Source organism: Pygoscelis adeliae, unplaced genomic scaffold (assembly GCF_000699105.1).
Source record: "Pygoscelis adeliae isolate BGI_AS28 unplaced genomic scaffold, ASM69910v1 Scaffold238, whole genome shotgun sequence".
Taxonomy (NCBI): Eukaryota; Metazoa; Chordata; class Aves; order Sphenisciformes; family Spheniscidae; genus Pygoscelis; species Pygoscelis adeliae.
In genome coordinates this window covers 772,180-794,164 of record NW_008825285.1, presented here as the reverse complement: position 1 = coordinate 794,164, position 21,985 = coordinate 772,180, and the positions used below count along the sequence as shown (strand labels likewise).

Below are 21,985 nucleotides of genomic sequence, written 5' to 3'. Positions count from 1 at the left end.
CTGAAATTTCCATTTGGCAGGCCCTTTTCATTTTCTGCATTCCCTGACACAGTCACTCACCCAGCCTTCGTAGTTGCGTTCTCACACAACTTCTTCTAACGCTGCTCTAAGATATCCTCAAAAGACAAAAATGGGCACTTTGGTCTTCTGTCCAAAACATCATTTCACCATTAACTACTATAAACTTTATCCTTCATGTTTTTGTGAGGGAATCTTTTGTAAAAGATTCTGTCACCTGTATTTCTCAAGCATTTTTTTTCTCCATATTTTTATTATTATAGTCCTAGACTGATGCCCCAAATAAGCAAGGTTAGTTAGTCATTAATTACGATGAGTTAGGGCATCCATTATGAGACACCAAGACCTGAAATACAAGAGGCAACTCTGCATTTTCATGGCAGTATACTGGATGTTAGGGCTCCCTGAATTCAGACCGCTGCGGGTGTGTCACATGCTCCTCTTTATAGTGCTATATCCCTTAAGCCGTGATGGAACTCAACTGTCAAAATAAGCTAGTATTACAATGTACTATAAAGTTAGTATAATTAGTGAAGTACTGTGGTTTCAGACACAACGCTACTTTGGATAAATTTTATTTTGTTAGAATTTAAGGCTAATAAAACAATAGATCTGTAACATTGGCCCATGTACCAGCAACACGTTGGACAACAAGCCATCATTCAGAATACCTGTACGCCTCCCCAGACAGACAAATTTAAGTCAGTTCTACCAGGTACCTTTCTAGTGAACTTTTAGATAGGCGTCAGGCAAATCATACACAAAGTTATATTGCAAAACAATTCAAGAATCATTATTTACAGATGCAATGGGAGTGCAGTAAAGAGTTTGGGAAGCCAGCTAAATGATAATACTAAAGAAATATCTTTCAGCAGAGCCATTAGCTAAATTTAAATTCTAATACCCGTATATCAAAATGCTAATTAAAGTAAATAGAAAATATTAAGTCAAAGGTGTTATTCCATAGCACATTTGTTTTTAAGAGCATGGAACATTTTTCTCTAGCCTCCAAATCACTGCATTGACAGCTTTATTCACATTTTTTTTGCTAGGCATAAATATGTGCATTTTATAAACTAAACTAATGTGTGTGCCATTACTCTTGAGGAAATTCTCTCAATATACAATATGTTGTCCAGAATTTTTAAGTGCACTGAACAGCATTTTTAGAATAATAGACCCACAGGGCCATCTTAAACTGCTAACTCAGCTGAAGAGGGAAGACTAAATTACAATGAAAAGTTTTGCTTCTGAATTAGTTTGTTTAAGGGCAGCACTTTAATTACGACACCAGACAGCATTTTTACTCTTTTCTTTCTTTGCTAATAGGTAATAGATTACTTCTAAGTCTACATTTAAGATGCTGGCACAGAATGCCAAGTCTCCTGGGAAATTAGAGAATGTCACTATTTCCTGTTATACCTGGGTATTAAATAAAATAATCCCTCAAGGAGTTATTATGAGATAATGCATTCAGAAGCAAAAAGTAATAATACTATTAAGTATGAGTTAAAAAAGCAGTGATATATTTCAGCACACGTAAGTGCAGCACTGTGTGTTATAAGATCGTGCTCAAAGTAATGATCAGAGATCTAGCTTGCAGCATACCATAACTAAAATCTTGGGGTTTGGTAAGCAGAGTAGGATGATAAAATAGTTTACAAACAACAGGGCGCATTTCAGACTGTATATAATGACACTTCAGTTATACGTCAGCACACTAGTACCAGAGCACTGCAAATGGCATGTCAGAAGACACTAGAGGCCCAGCCTGGTCCAACATTATGTCTAGCTGAGGAAGTGCAAACACGCTTTAAATGAGTCAAGCAAAACCTAATCAGTGAAGAACTTCCTCCTAACCTTTTTTCAGCATGAATTCTTTTACCCTTCTGGAGATAAAAAATCCCCAACATACCTGTACAAATATGAATCCTCCCAAATTGTGTGATAGCTTCTGAATTTTGTTATCATATTGCAATTCTGCTTCTTGTTAAAAGTACTTCCCATCATCATTTTCATATTCCTAATATTTTAATTTTATCTGCAACTATCTCCTGGTTTTGTATTACACAAAGGTAGCCATTCATATGTCACGAAATTAAAACACTGTGTAGCATCTTATGCTCTTCATCTGCCCCAACTTCTAGGTTGATTTGTCCCTGTTCGCTGGGCAGAGATTATCATATAGATTCATAAAGCAATTGATCTGTGTTCTTACTGGAATTATAGTCAGTAGTGCACTCAAGTGGCAGCAATTATTCATTTTAATGTGCCTATTTATTTAATCATGTTAAGATTTGCTTTAATTTCTCAGCCTTTTCTACTGTCCTGATTAAAAGGAGCAAACTGAATCATGGCACTCTGCTGCTCACTTTTCTTTTCCAGATCATTATTATTATTTTAAAAAATATCCTAGTAGAACACTTGGCAACCCAACGTTAAATGATTTCATGGGGGAAAAAAAATTGGTTTTTGTTTATTTTTGTTTGATTTTGTTTCTAAGCTAGGTCCCAACCAAAAGAAATTTGTTCACAGCTGAGCAACTAATTAAAACAATCTACCCAGGAAGCAGAGTCACTCTGAGTTTTAGAAGTCCAATTACGTAGTGATTTTTTTTTAAATAAGATATTTTTGGTTCTTTATCAATTTTATGTTACATGAGCACACTGTCCTCTGTGGAAACCACTCAAAGTCTTGACAGCAACATTTCTGTTTTCTATTTATTTATGCCAGACAGGAAATGGAAGTGAAGGGTGCGCTGGTTTTGATTTTTTTTTCCCTTTTTTTTTTTTTAATAAATCTCATTTTTGATGGTACATAACTGAAGTGGCTCGTATATATCATAAAACTTTCTGGTCTAGTTCTTAAGATTTTATAACTCTTTAGAGAGAGTTACATAATACCTTCTTGGCTCTGATATAATAGCAGATTTAAATGAATGAATGCATCTTTTGTTAGCAACAACACAGCTACTCTATTGTATTGTCCTGAATATCAGGCTTTTTTTTTTTTCCTGGAAAAATCCGATTTACCTTCTGCACTTCTGAACCAATTCCAAATGGACATTTACTGCACAGCCCTCTAAAAGTTCTGCCACTGCCAGAACACTCAGTGTAGCTGTTGCGCTTCTTGATACAACTCAAGTGCAAACTCTTAAGGATTTGAAGTATCATAACAGGAAAGGGATATAGCCCATGCGGCCTCCTTGACAAACTATCTTATTTTTCATACAGCAGCATCTCATAACTTTAGTATTGGCTTTAAACCAGTGACACCAATTCAGTCATAGCACAGCCGCCAAAGGTCTATGTCTAGTCATTACAATGCCAGAGAACAACATGCCTCAGGCTAGTGATCCACCAGAAGGGTGTGCTGTGGAAGCGTGCTTAGGTCTGAAGGGCCATGCAAGAAACTGTTGAGTAAAATGAAGTGGTTTTGTTTTGTTTTGTTTTTTAATGTAAAGTCTGTCTACTCTACATTCATTGTTTGACTGAATAGTAAGGATCATCAGTTTGAAGACTTAAAGATTGCAAGGGCCTCTGCATCTTCAGATTGGCCACTGTGGTGCATTAATAACTTTCTCAGTATTTTTGGATGAATGTTCATAACCATAGTCTGTTTTCTTCATATTCTATGTTTGTGCTTTTTAATATCTACCTTGCATGTTTTCTAATTCCAGAGGCAGTTCATTGACTAGGCAGAAATCAAATGCTAACAAATTTTTAGACTTAAGCAAGTTTGAGACACTTAAGGCTAAAGCATTCATCATGATTGTCTATCTATAGGCAGGTCTGAAATAAATGATTGCAAACACAATGTAGCCAATCACCTTCAAGAAACTTATCCCAAAAAATCTAAAAGTCAACCAGATATGACACCAAAATCCCAAAAAAGAGCAAAATAAAATCACCTATGGAAAGGTCTTAAAGTCATTGCTACATTCAGTTAAATTTTTACTATCTGCATAGGTATGGATTCATATGCCTAATACCAAAATGTGGGAGAAAAATCTTCTAGTAATAAGAAATAGTAAATAGACTACTTGCTTTGTTCTACACCTGCTGCTAACAGAACTGAATTTCAGAACTGAATCCTGCAATATACAGGATCAAGTCATAACACATTCAAATTAAATGCAACAAACCAAACTAAATATGTAAAGATTGCAATCACAGCAAATGTATGGGCAGGAAATTTAATATGTGCTGGGCTCAATACCTCACAAGATTTTTTACCCGCTGTTTTAAACCTTGCAATCATTCAGAACGCTCTAACTGTATTATGTAAGTACAAAACACAGACAATTATTGCGGAGAGGCTATAGGAGAGGTTAGTGTTCATTTCCCACAGCACATTTACCTTCCAGTGCTGCTATATTCTTCTGTGGCAGCATCCTTGCATGTTATCAGCTTCCTTTGAATGGCAGGTGCAATATCCTTTAGAAGTGAAGTTTTGTGCTTACCTGTTTGAAATAAGATTATGTTGAAAAGTTGGACAAAAATAATGATTTATCAAAAAAAACCCTGCATATTTTCATCAAATATTTTTTTAACATACAAGATGGTTTAATGAAAGATTAGATATTAAATTAGATTTTCACCGTCCTGGATTAATCACTCTGTATTTCAGCAAATCAGAATATAGTGATGGACCCTATGAGTTAGCAGACAGTTGTATTTTTAAGCTCACTACACAAAGATTGAAAGTCCAAAGCTTAAAAACGTAACTTACAAGTGATATAACCTTAAATCCTGTAGGAAAATGGTAAATTAGCAAGAACTCAGCTTTCAAAATGTAGCACACAAAAAAAAGAAAGAAAAAAAAATGGACAAAAATGGTTTGACTGACCGTTAATTATAATCACAATGCAGGCAGTAGCTGTTAGACTAAAAATCCCTTCAACTTCTTCAGAGATAATGCATTCCATTAATTCATTTAAAAATGACCTAAAGAAAAAATAAATCATGTTTCTTTCAAAATAGAACTGAACACAACAAGTTTGTGATGATGCTACCCTGCCACTATAGCTTCAAAGTTACCACGCGGGACAAAGCAGCCGTTGTTGGGCAACTGAAGACTGCATGCTGCTTCTGGAAGTGAGAATACCTGAGTTAGCAGAATGGTAAATTGCTTGGGAAAAAAATAAAGAAGTTTGTACACAGAATAAGTAACTGTTAAGACAAATTAAGAGCTCGCGGACTATTTTGGGAAAGTCAATCTGTGGAAAAAACTACTGGTGCTACTGGAATCTAACTCAAGTAATTTGTATCGAAATTTCTAACTTCAGTTTCTACTGAAGTTTAAAAAAATATGTTGCATGACTCCAACGGTTTGTTAGTAACTCCTCATGCCATTAAAACTATTACTACTTGTAGCCTGATTAGAAACTGGACTTTAATTATCACTTTGGTCTAAAATGCATATCTCATAAAAATTATGGGTTTCCAATTACAAAACAGTGAAGAATGTTTATAACTAAATATAGCCCCGAAACACTTCCAAACTACAGTTTAGATATTGGAAGTATGGGACGGACTAATAGAATCAAAACAACCGTTTATTGTGAAGTCTGAGATAAATACTAACTCTATACGTATCTTGAGAGACTCACTTTTAGCAAGAGATTATAGTATTACCAGCAAACTTTAGAGGTGTTTTGGGACATATATTAAGTTAAGAAAAATGAAACAAGGGTGTGAAGTAAGAGGTCTATCAGCCAGATTAAACTGCAGTATGGAATAAGGCAATACTACAGAATGAAACCACTAATTAGTCATTATAGTGTTAATGGTAAAAATAGCAAATTTAACTCAGAAGCAATTCTCAAAAACACAGAAAAATAAAAGAACAAGAGGGATAAAGCAGGAGATGGACAAGATCTGTAATCCTCATATTCCTCAGAGCACAAAACTAAATGCTCTGTGAAGAACTAAATGGGAAACTGAGAGCAGTAGATGTTACAATAACTTTCCCTAAAATATTTCAAAAGACCTTTGATAATATTATTATCTGTTACCAAAATTGAGCATCACAAATACCCAGTTCCAAATTTAATTGTTCTTCGGGCTTTTATTGTGCTAAGATATCGAAATGAAGTATGCAGTTAAGAAAGGAACCAACCTCCACTACTGATTCAGTAAATAAGCTTTGTAGAAGCTCAAATATTGCTTCAAAGAGCTGAGAAAGATGAAACCTCTTTAGGTTCTGAAATAAGTATTAGGAAGTCACTCATGCATTGCATTAGTTTTATTATATCATTGTGGACTAATCTAACCAAGTATGGATTCCATTTCATATTGCTTTTAAATTGCTAACTGACAGTATTCCGATCAGAGTTTTGACTTTATTGTTATCACTGTTTAGGCCAGTAAGCACACTCTTTAGTTCCATGAAGGAACACTGTGATTTTATTAACCTGTAATAAGACTCACTGCAGACTCAATGCAAGTGCCTCTCCCCACCTCCCTCTCAACAAGGATCACATGAGCCTGCAGGCAAAGCTAAAATAGAACAGAACAAGAAGCTATTTACAAACACGTATAAGTAAAAGAGATGAGTAATTGGTTCCTACACAGACAGTTCCCTGCTAAAGGAAAGGGTACTCACACAATTGGTCAGATATTGCCAAGTCACTCAGTATTATCACTGGTATGGGACTGAAATTCAGTGGTAGACATTGAGTAATTAGTAACTGAAAATATAATAGATGCTGCAGAACCTGGTGCAAGATGATTGTGTGTTCACAGAACAGAAGGTCGCTTCAGATTCTGTATTGTCAAAGGCTTTCAAATTGGTGTGGAAAGATGATAATTTCTGAGATATTGAATGATTTACTACTGGACTCTGATTATGGCCTATCAATACAGATGAATAAAAGAAAACAGCCTTAAAAGTAGTCTCAGTCCTGAGGCACCAGTGGAACCAGATGTAAATTATCTCCTGACTTAGATCTTCTTTGCACCAAAAAGATAAATACTAGAAGATAGACACATGTTTATCAAAGTACTCATAGAAACAGTCTGGTCCAAACTAGCAGTTCTCTCTGTCAAGAATGGACAAGATTCTCCTTGACCACTACAAGAAAAAGTTTCAGAGGAATTCATTGAATTTTTGCCCCTCTTTTCAAAAGAGGTGTGTAAAATAATTTTGTTTCACTAAAAGAGAGCACCTTGACAGACAGCTGCTGTCTCACAGAAGAACAAGATTTGGATTAGGAAACCTATTTCTGGACTCCCGGAATCCTTTGTTTTGCAGGTTCAACTAGAACTAGAGAACAATTGAGAAGAAAAAAAAAAATCTCATGATAGCAGAGACAGGGATATTCAATGCCTGTCAGATGAGGAAGTTAAGAATACGAGTTAGTTGTGATAAGTCATGGAGAATGATAGGACTTCTAAGGAATACACATTAGCCCCTTGATCATTCAAAATAACTCTGGTGTTTATAGTCATGTAAATAAAAATTGAATATGCATAAACTAAGCACAGGAAGATAATGAAATTCACTTGTGACAATTTTAGAAGATATTCAGGGTACCCACTAAATACAGCAAATTAAAAAAAACAGTTTAAGTCTTAAACGACAACAAAAAAGATGTAACCCTACATTTGGGGGCTTTTAGGACTCAGATATTTTAAAACTATTTTGAATTTTGTGATTTTAATACAGCTATAGTACATTTGTCACCTCATTGCAGATGTTCAATTAAAGGATTAATGCTATTTCTGGTAAATATTTTATCTCATCTAAATACCTCTATATTGAGGGCACTAATGTTTATAAGTATCTTATGAAAGAAGCAAGCCAAGATGTGTGATTAAAGAACTAATTTAGATGAACAGGCTTGTAAATAAGAAGCGCCCTTAGAAGCAGTAAATAAATGGAACCAACCCCCCCCCCAGTCAATACCTACAAGCAATGTATCAAGGGAAAGGGATTATAAAGTAGTGCAGGTAAATTTAGTAAGCATCTAGTTCCTTGAAATTTATTTGAGTTTAGAAATTAAAACTTTATTGACAACATATAAGCTGCTCTACATTAGCAACAACCTTGGACATATTAATGTAGAAACATTTACCTGACAACATTAACTGACTTCATAATTATGGCCATTAAACTGCTTGAAAGAGGAGGAAGGTCTGCAATAGTCTTTGGTAGAGTTAAGTCTTTTTCACTGGAAGCCTAAAAAAGAAAAATGTCAACAACTGCTGTAGATCAAGAAATATACATATGCAGAAAACATCGAAGCAAATCCGTATTGTGGTAATTACACTAACCAAGACCTATCCTTAAATAATTAGAAGAAACATTCATGTTGCGTTCCTTCAATAGCCTTAATCCAATTGTGTTGTGTCCAAATAAACAAAACAAATTTAAATTAGAAAGGCTAAAACTAAAACAAATAAACAGTATTTGTACCAAGGCAAATATTCTCCACAGTTGTTCTGAACAGAGGTTTCATTTAACTACACTATTGGTCACTATTTATAAAGGCACAGCCTATGAATCACAGATGAGTATCCTTTGTGTCTCCAAGTTTAAGTGTGCATACATGATTTCTAAAAACAAGTTAGGGGACAGCGATTTCCTGATTCCCTGTGTCAGCTCTGTTTGGTATCAAGTTCTGAATAGCATGGCAAGTATTTAGTCAGAACTGAACTTTTATTTACTAGTACAGTAACCTGGGGGCAGGGAAAACCCCAGCTCAGATGACTTGCTGCACTGACCATTCATAATCTAGGAGTATGAATCTACAGTATCATTCAAGACCATGAACTTTTACTCTGCAGCACCTGTAAAGAGCACGCTCTCATCCCACAGCCCCTCAGCTGATACATTAATATTTGCAGGTAAATCTCTGGTATTGTTTCAGTTCCTTCTGTAACACAGAATCTTAGAAGCAGCTCTGTTGTACTCGGTACTTTCTGGCAACCGTTTATTGCTCTGACACATCTAGCAACCACAGTAAGAGTACAGTTTCTGCTAAAGAACCTCTGCTTTTCCTTGTTAGTTCTCAAAGCTTTCAATCTTACCAGCCATATTTGCTCCTAACACTACATGCACTAGGAACATGCGTTGGCAATGTTACCCTTCTCCTTCAAGGACAGTAATGGTTCCTTGGACTTTTAGCACATACAATAACGTCTGTCTATATATTCTTTTCAGTATTAGAGCCTCTTTCTTTACTTTCCAAAGAAACTGAAATCAAATATTTGGAAATCCTCTAAACAAAAACCAGCAGAACCAAAAAAAAAGATGTATGAAAATGGATCTGTATTGAATGCATAGGTGATGAGTGCCAAGCGAGACACCAGCCTGCTTTGGAACAGCATTACAGAACTTTATGGGACAGTTCCAAGAATAGGGCACTGGAATCTTTCAGAGATCAGTAGTTCACTTCTTAAGTTCCCTAATGCTGGGTGAGACAAAGTGAGGTAGGTCTAGAACAACCTCCCTTCCCTGAGCTTTTATTGCCGAGCACAACGTTGTATGGTATGGAATATGCCTTTGGTCAGTTTGGGTCAACTGTCTTGGCTGTGTCCCCTCTCAACCTCTTGCCCACTCGCAGCCTCCTTACTCTTTTTTAGGGCAGGGGGTGAAGGGAAGAGAGAAAGCCTTGACACTCTGCAAGCACTGTTCAGCAACAGCCAAAACTAACTGGTGTGCCCTCAACACTGTTTTAGCCACAAATGCAAACCACAGCACCATAGGGACCGCTGTGAAGAAAGTTAACTCCTTCCCAGCCAGACCCAGTACAAATACACATAGAGAACATCTCAAAAACCATGTCGTTAATCTCCAACTCTGCCAAATTTCTAAATTCTTCTGTCAGAGGCAGATAGTGAACTAGGTGTCAGGACAACTCTGTTCTTACATGGCTGTATTCATAAATCTGAGATGCACCATAATATGAAATTATGGCAAATAAGATTCCCTGTTTGTTCCATGCCAACACACACAAAATCTTGATCTGCAGTACAAAGATCACACTTTCTGAACGTAGCTCGATTGTTCCAACATGACGTTTAAAAAGCAGCAAGTGTAAAAAAAAAAAAAAGTCAGTATTAACTTTACCTTCTGTAGCACATGATTTATCTCTGCTACTATTGCAGCCAGGAGAGTAGAGAGTACACCTTGGTGAACTGCTGGGCAAGATGAATGCCAGCACTGGACTGCATGCATGAATTCTCCAAGAGGTATTTGAATAGAGTGAATCAGCTAAACCCAAAGAAAAACAGATCAGTTTTTTCAGATTGCTTGACTATAATTGAAATATTTCAGCAAGCTTCTCTGTGAAGAAGTGCAGATCACACCTTGAAAGCTATTGAGGTATTCTAGTCACCTGGGATCAGAGGGGAAATCAGCAACATGTTTGGGAAGTCTACTCATAAATTTGAGCGAAACAAACAAAACAATGGTTGTAACAAAAAAGAACTGGATGTTTTTCAGAAGTCCTGAAAAGCAGACCATCAAATTTTCCAGAGTGATCCACCCATCTCACCTATCTAGTCTCTGCTATAAAATACAAGAAGCTAACTCTTCTGTGAAGACAGGAGGTTTTGAAGAACTTTAGGACATCGTACATATTTTGAAGCTGATACAATTCAGGCTGAAAGAAAGAAATAAAGTAATGACAATTTCTCCCCCATCCCAAGATCATAATATATATAATCAAATTCTTTGCTCTGGATTGAGAAAGTTCATTTAATTGCAGATAAGAGTAGTAACCTATGAGTACTAGGGTAGTTCAGGATCGTTGGTAACAGAATGCATTGCTCTCCAATTTACTAGTTTTTCTGTCATGATGATACCAACAATGGATAAAAAGAAACATTGGTAAGGAGGAAACTTAGAAAACTTAACTGAAAATTTAATCAGATGTCGACTCAAATAACAACCTCAAAGTGTCTAAGTATAACACATTTGCATAAAAAGTATGGATTCATCTACACATTAGGTAGTAACTGCAAGTGTAATATGATACCTGAATCCCTTCTTCCTGCTGTGTCTTCAGTCTACGTGCCACACATTCTAAAACTTTCTGGAAGACAGTCTGTACAGCATGGAAAAGATTTGCCACTTCATCTGTCTCAGTATTCTGAGTTAAAGAAGCTTCAATAATTTCTTTTAGAGCATACAGTAACACTGGAGCACAAAAGCCAGCTCTTTCTAGAGAAAGAGATAAATACCACAATGTAAAAATTGTAATGAGATATTCTTCAGGTACAAGCTTAGAATGAAACTCAGTTATACAACCTAAGGAGCTATAGTTTAGAAGCGTAGATGATATATTTAGCTTCTGAGCATCCTTAGCTGAAATTTTCATACAGTTCAATCAATATTTTAAGTATAAATCCAGTGTTCCTTCCAATACTTGAAGTATAGGGATTAAAATTGTAGATTTCTTCAGGTACTGAACTCTAATTCTGTCTGTACTGTAGACATTAACTTTCCAAATGTGAGCCAAATTTAAATAGAGCTACAATGTTGCCTCCTAAGGCATACTTATATAAAACCCCCTGAATTATATAGTAATAACTGGAATCTAAGAGCAAGGAAGAACACATTAGTTATCAACAGTGACATGGTTCTGGGTTGGTTCTCTGCTTGTTTTCAGTTTTCTGAAAAGCTGCTGTGACTTTTGACCATATTATTGGTACTAGCTAGCATAAGCAGTAAACACCATTTTTTGAGAAACAGACTCCAAAATGCTAAAAGCAATAGTTCTGCTAATATAAGAAAAGTCAGCTAAGTATATATGGAGATGTTGATGTTAGTATAAAATATTGTACCTGTTTGTATAACTGAAAGAGCCATATCTAAAAGGTGTGCTTGAAACGTGAGATTTCCAAGGCCAACCATTATGACATCTTTACACACTGTCAGGTAGGCCTAGAAAAGAGATGCAAAAGTATATGAGAAACAAAATTTATATAAAGTAATGGTTCAGTAAAACCTAAAAGTAACAAAACCATGAAATCTTAGCCAAGTTGCCTTGAAAGCTGGTGCATCTACTTGGAGTTACTCAGTTCGCAACCTTTGAAAAGCAGGAGTTCCAAACAGTTCTCCAAATGCTTCCATCGCCCTTTCCTCCAGTAAACATAGTTTCTCAAAAGGCAGTAAATACTCTATCTTTTTTACTCAGGCTCAGATCAGAGGCATTGATATCTAACACTTACCGAGGCAGAACATGACATCTCTACCTATATTGAATAGCAAAATTAAAAACAGCATACACAAAGAGCTTTTCCCTAGAGACACACACGTTACATACTAAACAGATTATAATACTAATGTATAGACAGAGTAGAGAATTTTTAACCAGTCTGTATACACGAGCTGGGGTGTTCAAGGACACTGACTGTCACTAAAGTTAGTCCAAATCTTTCACTTGACCAAAATCTGAAAGGACCCATAGCTCAATGCTAAAATCCACCTAGGGTTAAGTGATATGTGAGGGGCAACACATGTCACCCCCCCCCCCCCCCCCCATTATATAATCAAATGCTTTCTGTGAAGGCGAATGAAGATAAGGGGTAAGGGACACTGGCAGTGATGACACTGGGGTTTGTGTCAGAGGGCCTACCAGCCCCACTCAACAAATCAGTGGCCTAAAGAGAACGGCCCCCAATGAATCCCTGCCCATAACAGCAAGTGCAAAATTGAGTAACAGGCTAAGCAGAGAAGGAAGGGTGAAATGGGAAAAAACGGGATATGTCACGGGAAAAGTGATAGAGAAATGTAAGTGGAAAAAGAGACACCCCGGTCCCCTCTCATATACAACAGTATTAAAGAAGCAACTGTAATGATTGTATATTACATGGATATTTTGAGACAAACTAGGTCCACTTTTAATGCCAGCATTGTTACTGAATATAGACTCCAAACAACTAAATATGACAATCAATACCTCATTCCAATAAAAAACAGTATACAAAGTGAGAAGCAAATAGGAGCTGCTTAACAATCATGTGGCTTATTACAGGAGATGCAAGAGGCCTGGATTCTTTTCTTGACTTCCAGACAAGTCACCTCAGTCTTTACACCTCAGTTTCTTCTCTGGAAATAACGATGTGAATGAACTTTAAGATCTACTAGTAAAGATCATTGTGTTTCATTATTGGCTAGTCAAGTAACATGTCAGATGGGTTTATAGGTGACAACTGCCTATCTTATTGCTTATCAATAAAGTTTCCTTTTAATTTTGTATTCAAACCTAGGAAATGGATAGTAAACATTCTGGTAATGCTGGTAAAGATTCCCTATTTTGTGTCTTGTCCTTCTATAAGGTTGAGTTCTGTGCCTCCAAACTTTTGAAAAATAGCCATAAAAGATTTATGATATGCATACCAAATTTTTCATTCAGAGAGAAGACAATAGCATATAAACCACACAAGAAACCTGTAGCATGAACAACTACAACGCTCATTTGAGTTTCCTATCTCTTTATATCTTTCAAAGAGCCATTTGGCTGCAGCAGCAGGATTTAGTACAAGACTGACCTCCTCATTATTAAATTCCCAGGTAACTCACACCCTGCCTCTCTGCTGACTTCCAAAGACATCTTCTATGGGACTCAGCACTAGAATGAAGCATACTGAATTCCTCAGGGTATAATTTTACCTATTTCTTTTGGGAAAGCAGAAAGGCAAGAAAGAAAGGAAGGAAGCAAGCAAGCAAGAAAACATGACTAGATCTAAATCCTCTCTCATAATTACTCCACCTTCCTCGTCCTCAAAGTCATCCTCTACTGTGCTATTCAACACAATGTATGCAGCTGCAGTGATTCTATGTCATTTCCAGGACCTTCTACGCTACAGAAGAACAGGCTGTTAAGTGCTAGCATAACACGTAACTATACCCTTGTTTTCAGCAACTAATTTCCTTCTCCTTTTCAGAACTGAGATTCAGTGACAATCTTAACTTTATGTTAATGCACTTTTCATAAAACAGCATAAGCATTACCTTTATTTAATATGGGGGATGAGAGACTGAGGACAAGAATTACTTGTTAGAAACCTAAAATTTGGGACACCCAGGTTACATCGCCTGCTGTGCTAGAAACTTCTTAAGTGGGCATTGTCACAAGTGTGAAACATAAAACATGTTCCATCTTCATTTCAACAGGTACGATGAGAATATATATTATGCACTGGTAGGTGAAAAAAGTCTAGATAAGAACAAGGTATTGTTGACTCCAACTACTTGATTTAATTGCTAGGGTTTGCGCAATTATATTTATATATTTTTATATTTATAAAATATAAAGTTTACAACTAATCTCAAAGCAATTAAAAAAAAAGTGTGTGATTTTAAGCAATCAAAGGAATAGCAAAAGCACAAAACTCTAACCTCAGAACAATCAGGACTGTATTTCATTAGCTCATTCACTTGCTGGGCTCCAAAATCTCCAGTGCCCTATGTTTGTCAGTATACAATTGCTACATATACGGCTTTTCAGATTGGTAGCAGTTTGATTTATGTTATAAGAGACCTCTAACCTGGATAATTAATTCAGAAACATTACTGTATTTTGAAATGCCATCCTCTTGATCACTTGCTAGTATAAAAGGTACAACTTGACTTTCTATCCAAGCACCTGTCTCCTCCAGAAGTGAGAGGTAATCTTTTCCTTCTTCAGAAAACTGGAAAAAAAATTAGAAGAAGTTTACCAATTGTCTTTCCAATTCTTTTGGAATTTCCTTATACTGTCAGCTGTAACTCCAGCTTATACTGAAAAGGTATAACGATACCTTGTTCTGAAGGTGAATACTCAACCTGCAAAACAGGCTGAAGGCTCTTAGGCCAGTTGCTTGATTGCAGCTACCAGAACCTCCATCATTTGCTTTCAGAATTGAGCCAAGAACCTCCTGAAATATCAAGGCGTACATTTATATTTTCCAGAAAATCCTTTCAAATATTTCTTTTCTCAACCGCTTTAAACAAAAGATTAACTTCTCCCCCAACCCCAAAAAACCCAACAGGCATACTTTCAATTACTTTCATTTTGCAATGCCATATCTGATTTTCAGACTATTCCTTCCATGTACATTCCAAAAGTCAGGTCCCTTAAAAATGCTCAACACTAGATCACAAAAATTTTGAGACAGCTAAAAATGACAAGCTGGTTACAATCTGCCATTTATAAACAATTCTGAACTAATACACTTCTAGTTTTGAATATTTGTTTGAAATACAAATCAAAAGGAAAACCTTTTTACAGAGGGGAAAAAGGGATCATGAATCTTGTTTATTTATTCTTGCGGGCCTTTAATTTGATTCAGGCAATATATGATGTTAAGCACTCTTTTACAAGCACTGTTTATGGTAAGGAGAATACTACCTTTGCAGCACCGAGAATTTTCAAAAGCTTCTGCAGTTTCTTTTTAGGAACAGAGAGTAGGCAACCACGATTAACAGGATGAGTCAATAAATATTCAATGTAATCAATTGCTAATTCTGGCTTCGATTCATGTGTTACATGGATATGTACTCGTCGTTCAGATGTTTTAATACTCTAAATGAGAAGAAAGCACAAAACCGTTACAATACTGTTAGTATCTTAATTTACAACTAATTCCAAAGCAGAATAATATGGCATTAAAGAGGCTGCTTCTGTTAAAAAAAAAAAAAAACCAAACACGATGCCTTTATGTAATCTAGCAATTCCTTAATTCTTTGACATATGCATATGCGCACCTTTCTTGGGGTTAGCGTGTCAGACAACCAGTCACAGGCTAATTCCATAATATGTCCCACTTGACCCCAGCGACACATGCAGTCTATCAGGGTAGAATATTTGCTTTGGTCAGCTCCATTGTCAATATTTCTGAGTCTGGAGATCACACCACAGCTTAAAAGAAAACAAACAAAAAATAAGAGATGCCATTAGCTTTACATCCAGTGCAGAAAAAATAAAAAAAAAAATCAACCAGTATAATACCAAAAAAGATTCACCAATGGCTCAAAGGCATATTTGCACCTCAGAGATTTTACTAACTTATCGAATTTGTTTAGTGGATTAATGTATCCAAATGGGCATTTAATATGTCAAGTTGTGAAAAATTAACAAATACAGTCAACAAGAGATTTCTTGTCATTCATATTTTGGATTTAAAAATAGTACCTGAATGTAGGAATAGCAGCAGGGGGCATAAAGGATGCCAGAATAACCAATGGAGTCATGCAACGCTCATCCTAGGATAAAAAAAGTACACTATATGATGTACATGTACAGATGCACACAAAACTAAAGAGAGTACTGAAAAAGTATGATTAAATTATCTCAAATTAAGGATTTCCCTTTCTTCACTAGAAATGCAACAGAAAGAAGCTCATAACAACATGTGGCTTGCAATCTGAAACTTCAGATTCCTATTCTCAGAGGTCAGTTATCAATTATCTTACCATTCAGCTTTCTGACAAACTGCCAGAACAACTACCGTGAATAATTATGGGTCTATTAGATTAATAACTATTGCAAAAGAAATAACAGCTCTAGCTCACATTTTTTCTAGTAGAAGCTAATATTTAATTGCACAATCATGACACTAACTCCTCTCAAGTAACTAGTGCCTTAAACGAATATTCATTCACATCAGAAATGTACAAAAAATACTCTAAAGGAAAGGGTGCTTATATAACAATGGTAATGTAAAATGCACTACAAGTCGTTACAACACATCGTCATACAAGGTCTAGACCATGACACAGTCTCACTCGGATTATATAGAAACCAATCTATGTGAAAGACTCTTCAAAAACAGTGTATCTGTATGTCCAAGCTTCATGAATACAATCAAATGAAATTATTACCTACTTAGACATTTGAAGAGCTAAAACCTTTTAAAGATGATTTTTAAAAGAACATTTAAAAATATATTTGTAGCTTTTCAGGAAAGAGACGCTGCTTCAATCTGTAGTCTTTTAGAAACTAAGCCTCTGATGACAGGTCTTTTTAGATCCAAGCTGCTTACTCACTGTAAGAATATCAAAGTCAAAGAGGTTGCTTGCTAAAGCTGGATATCTTGTCTGCTCACCAGAACCTTTCAGGAGGGATGGTACATCCTCTACCAAAAAAGATTTGGAATGTCTTTGACAACTTCCAAATGCTTTCAGGGTAGAGAGACCATTTGGTATATCTGTGCTGCAGAATATTAGGTAGCAATGAATTGCTTTTCACTCCCTGATTATCTAAAGCAAACTTGAATGTTGTTAAGTATAACAGCCAGCATAACTCAATATACTTCAGCATAAAAGCCATAAACAAAAAAAAAAGACAACCAGTAGATAATCCTTCCAAATGCACTATAAGGCACAGCAGATACTATTAGCCACTATCAAAAGATAGCAACCTGAAGAACAACACTAGAACAATTAAACAGATCAAGGAGACCGAAAATATGAAAATTACTGATTTTAATTAATTGCTTATATCAAACCCAAACAATAATTAGTGCAGCAAAAGATCATTAGAGAGTAGAATCAAATTACCAGAAACCAAACACAAGAAAATGAAAAAGGAGCCTCAGCTGCTTCAGCTGTCTGTTCCAGCAGCTGGATCATAATAAGAAGTGGTGGTGGTGGAAGGGTGGAAGGGGGAGCAGGTAGAAAAACATGTGGACTCTCATCTACACTGAGTATTTATTCTGCAATGGCGTATTTTCAGTTACTGGTTTCCAAAAGTTCCAAAAATATTCAAAAGAATGTAATCCTATAAAAACATTACAAGGAGAGCAATTTATTGCATAAGTATTTCTGTGTTGACTATTTAGATAATGGTTTATCAGTCAGATATTGCAATCGGAGAATAGCTTCTACCCATCTGTGGAATTCCAAGAAACTTGCTATTGTTTATGATTTATAGCAACAATGAAAAAGAATACTTAATGCCATGAAAATAGATAAAACACTTAACACATGAAAGCATCTGAAGAAAATACTAAGCACTTACAGGAAAATCTAGACTTTCTTTACCTTAAATACTTTGAAATATTCAGGAAGTACAGAAGCAAATTTTCTGATAGCATAATCTTTGGCATCTTCATTGTGATCTAGTGCTTTGTGAATACTTCTCCAGAGAATTACGGTAATCTCCAATAAACTTGCCATGCTGGCCACATCATTTATTGACAACACATTATTCAACACCTGAAATACAAACACTTAAATGATATTACCTATTATATTCTCAAATATAAATTTAGGTCAAAATAAGGTTTCAAAAAAACCTGAAAATCCTTCTATTAATTTCACAAAGGCATTGTTTCTTGTAGAACATGAACTCCACAATTCACTCTTACTCTACATATATAACTTGAGTCATCTTGCGACATCAGTTTTTTGAATAATTTAATTGCAGAATGTCCTGGTTTCGGCTGGGATAGAGTTAATTTTCTTCCTAGTAGCTGGTACAGTGCTGTGTTTTGGATTTAGGATGAGAATAATGTTGATAACACACCGATGTTTAGCTGTTGCTACACAGCGCTCACAGTAGTCAAGGACTTTTCAGCTTCCCATGCTCTACCGACTGAGAAGGCTGGAGGTGCACAAGAAGCCGGGAGGGGGCACAGCCAGGACAGCTGACCCAAACTGGCCAAAGGGATATTCCATACCGTGTGACGTCGTGCTCAGTACATAAACTGGGGGAAGCTGGCCGGGGGGGCCGCTGCTCAGGGACTGGCTGGGCGTCAGTCGGCGGGTGGTGAGCAATTCCATTGTGCATCACTTGCTTTGTATATTCTTCTATTATTATTATTACTATTATTATTAGTAGTAGTATTTTATTTCAATTCAATTATTAAACTGTTTTTATCTCAACCCACGAGTTTTCTCACTTTTACTCTTCTGACTCTCTTCCCCATCCCACTGGGGAGGGGAGAGTGAGCGAGCGGCTTTGTGGTGCTCAGTTGCCGACTGAGGTTAAACCACAACACAGAACCAAGCCAATTTATAATCAGTACTGGAATTAGGGAAGTATTCATTTAAAATATGCTTCATATTTCTTCTATCTTATTCTAGCTACTTCACCAAATTTCTGCTATTGCAGGGCATGAAAACACCAATATGGCAGTTCTCCCCTTCTAATTCCACAGATGTCCAAGTGCTTTCCTTTAGATTTCTGCCATATCATTAACTGCCTGTGTCTCAAATTAAGCACCACAGAAAAAAAGTTACCAGAACTTATCATAAAGTGGACTTTCTTACACTTGTATTCTCCTTTTCACTTTCATCAGCATCAGCATCATCAGCATCATCATCATCAAGACTATCATGAAGAGTCTCTTTCATTGCTTTCTGGATGCAGGCATTCAAGCAGCGCCGAATAGTAAGCATCAATTTAGCTACATTTAAATATAATAAGAATAAATTAGACATTTACTATTTGTTAAGAATGTTGCTAGTAAACGCTTCTAGGTGTAATGCTGGGAAACCAGTCTGAAAAGCAGGCAACAGAACCAGAAATAACTAGGAAGAAAAGATAAAATTTCCTGGAAATGGAAGAAATGTCAAAATGTTTTATATCCTCAAGTATGAAGAAGAAATGGCCACATTATCACCAGGTTCCATAATTTTACCGTTAAAAAAGTTTATTCAAAAAAACCAAACAACCACCACCTTATCAAATCAGGATCAGAGGAAGCTCCCACACCTCCTACATTCATCTTGCATAGCTATTAATTTAATGACCTATGTTCAGTAATACATCCCCTCCAATGTCAATTCCAATTATTTATGAAAGATGTAGTAACCTAACCATTGCACTCCTTAATGAGGAGCTCATCTCTAGATAAAAGTGAAAGGGTTATGTCCACTCTGGTGAAAGTACGACTAGCTTAAATACACTGGCACATGTTATCTCAAAACTACCTTACCAAGGTAATCAGTCAAGGGGCAACGGCTTGGGTATTTTACCTAAGTCACTCCATGCTGACTACTTTGTTTTTATAGTATCAGAACTCCTCTGAAATAAAATTTTCCTGATTTTACTTGGTTCAATAGCACTTTTATAAAAAGCAGCTATAGTCTGTGCAGTACACACCCTTTCCACTGAAAGTTTCTGAAGCTTTTAATAGGAAGGAGGGCTTTTTAGATTTTCTCTGAGCAACTTGAAAATACTACTGATCGACAAATACCAGATAATCTGATTATCAGACACAAATATTTTTCACCTTCTATAGAATCTTCCACATAAAGATCTCAAATCACTTGAGACACCACGGTATTTTATTTCATTATTTCTGCATGATAAATAAATATCAACTTAGATAGTTTTAAGGTACATATGACAAGAAAGGTGAAAAGAGAGACCAGATAACACCACCTAGAGAGTACAGTACAGCATGTAAGAGCAGAAACGAAAAGCTTTGGTCTCTTCGTTGTTGAAAAAGCTTATGACTGTTGTCACCAGGGTTCATTGCTGGTGTCAAGAATTTCAAAAACTACAAACTAGTATTATACTATAAACAAAGGATCTAGCAACAACATACCACTGTTAGAGAAAAAATTTAAAAAGCAATTACATGGTGTGATATTAGTATTTCCAAAGACTCATAAGATTTTGTACTTTACCTATATTGGTGGGGGCAGTATATTCATAAGCATATTGATAGAACTTTCTAGCCGCTGCTGAATTCATCTGGATTAGGGTAACGCAGCGCTCACACCACACATCCTCAGGTTGGTTAATAGGAAAGAAAGAGTTGAATAAGAGATTCACTATGCGTCGTGACACAGGCCGTGAATCAACTTCCAGACGAGTCAGAAGATGCTCCATGGGACAGATTTTCCAGAACTTTTTAAAGCGAGAAAAAGGTATTAAAGGAGTTAAAAAAATAAAGAGGAAAAACCAATCACCTTTATTAAATGTTGTCCGCATCAAAAGTCTCAACAAATATAAATAGCATTTACCAGAAAAGCATGAGCATTTTCAATTTTTACCAAAATACCAGCATTTACTTGAGGTCACATACTGCTGCAACAATGCTACTTTACTGTTCTGACACACCTCTAAATCTCCCGGTATCTCTGATCGACCGGTAAAATTCTGGTTCAAGCAATTCCAGCTCAATATACCTGCAATGCTAATACAATTCCATAAGTATAGGGAAGAATTATTTACTCTACAAGGATATCACCACAAAATATAATGATTTATCAGGTTTCATATTCTCCTCAAAGGACAAAGTAGGACCAAACTACCTACAAGTATGGTACACGCCCTAAAAACCTGTATAGAACAAGGTCCTTTCCAAAACCACCCCAAACCATAAGGGCATCCCATCGTTAGCAGAGCTCTACCTTCTTTGTAACACAGTAATCGAAGGCTATGAAAGAATAAACAGCTTGTTATGCCAGCAGTAATACTATGCACGTTTGTAATTTTTGTGAAAAGATCTTGCATTAATTACGCTGTGCACTTTCAGATTAAAAAAAAACAACAAACCTCCCCAAAAAATAGGGTTTCTTGGCGTTGCAAAATATTATTTTATTCTTGACTAGAAATATTTGCAGCAGCTAATTCCCCTGTGATTTCAAACTATGGGCATCTCTACTAGAATTACCATAAAAAGAAGGTCCTTGGAGTAAGCATTAAAGTAATCCCAGGACTTTCCAGAGATACGTATTACAGTTTTTGAATAAATAGGAAGTTACTGACAAAACATCTAACACTTACCAGGAATTTTTTTTTCTTTTATGTAAACCTGATCCTTCCTTTAGAAGATCTGAATCTTTTACTACATAAAAATAAAGCACAGAGTGGATGGAAGATACCCATTATGCCTAAAGAACAAATTAATACCTAAAAAAAATCCCTGAAGTTGAGAATTATCTTTTTCTCTGTCTTTAATGGCAGCAAGTTCAGAATAATTCAGGAAAGCCAAAAAGATTGTTTGCTTGAACTTTCATACTGAATGACAAGTAACTTTCAAACAAGAATTTTTTATACATTTAACAGCAGCAGGAA

At 36.1% G+C, this 21,985-nt stretch overlaps 1 protein-coding gene across 1 annotated transcript in view; it reads right to left on the bottom strand.

Moving 5' to 3' along the window:
* NCAPG2 (non-SMC condensin II complex, subunit G2) overlaps window positions 1-21,985 on the bottom strand; it is a 52,723-nt gene that overhangs the window by 674 nt on the left and 30,064 nt on the right. The window contains exons 13-26 of the mRNA XM_009329885.1: window positions 20,590-20,812; window positions 19,225-19,361; window positions 17,995-18,168; window positions 16,145-16,215; window positions 15,718-15,871; window positions 15,359-15,535; window positions 14,772-14,885; window positions 14,520-14,663; window positions 11,811-11,910; window positions 11,003-11,187; window positions 10,093-10,236; window positions 8,096-8,199; window positions 4,867-4,964; window positions 4,378-4,480 (exon numbers count right to left, since the gene is read on the bottom strand). Of these exons, the coding sequence (XP_009328160.1) occupies window positions 4,378-4,480; window positions 4,867-4,964; window positions 8,096-8,199; window positions 10,093-10,236; window positions 11,003-11,187; window positions 11,811-11,910; window positions 14,520-14,663; window positions 14,772-14,885; window positions 15,359-15,535; window positions 15,718-15,871; window positions 16,145-16,215; window positions 17,995-18,168; window positions 19,225-19,361; window positions 20,590-20,812 (1,928 nt within the window). The remainder of the gene's footprint in view (window positions 1-4,377; window positions 4,481-4,866; window positions 4,965-8,095; window positions 8,200-10,092; window positions 10,237-11,002; window positions 11,188-11,810; window positions 11,911-14,519; window positions 14,664-14,771; window positions 14,886-15,358; window positions 15,536-15,717; window positions 15,872-16,144; window positions 16,216-17,994; window positions 18,169-19,224; window positions 19,362-20,589; window positions 20,813-21,985) is intronic.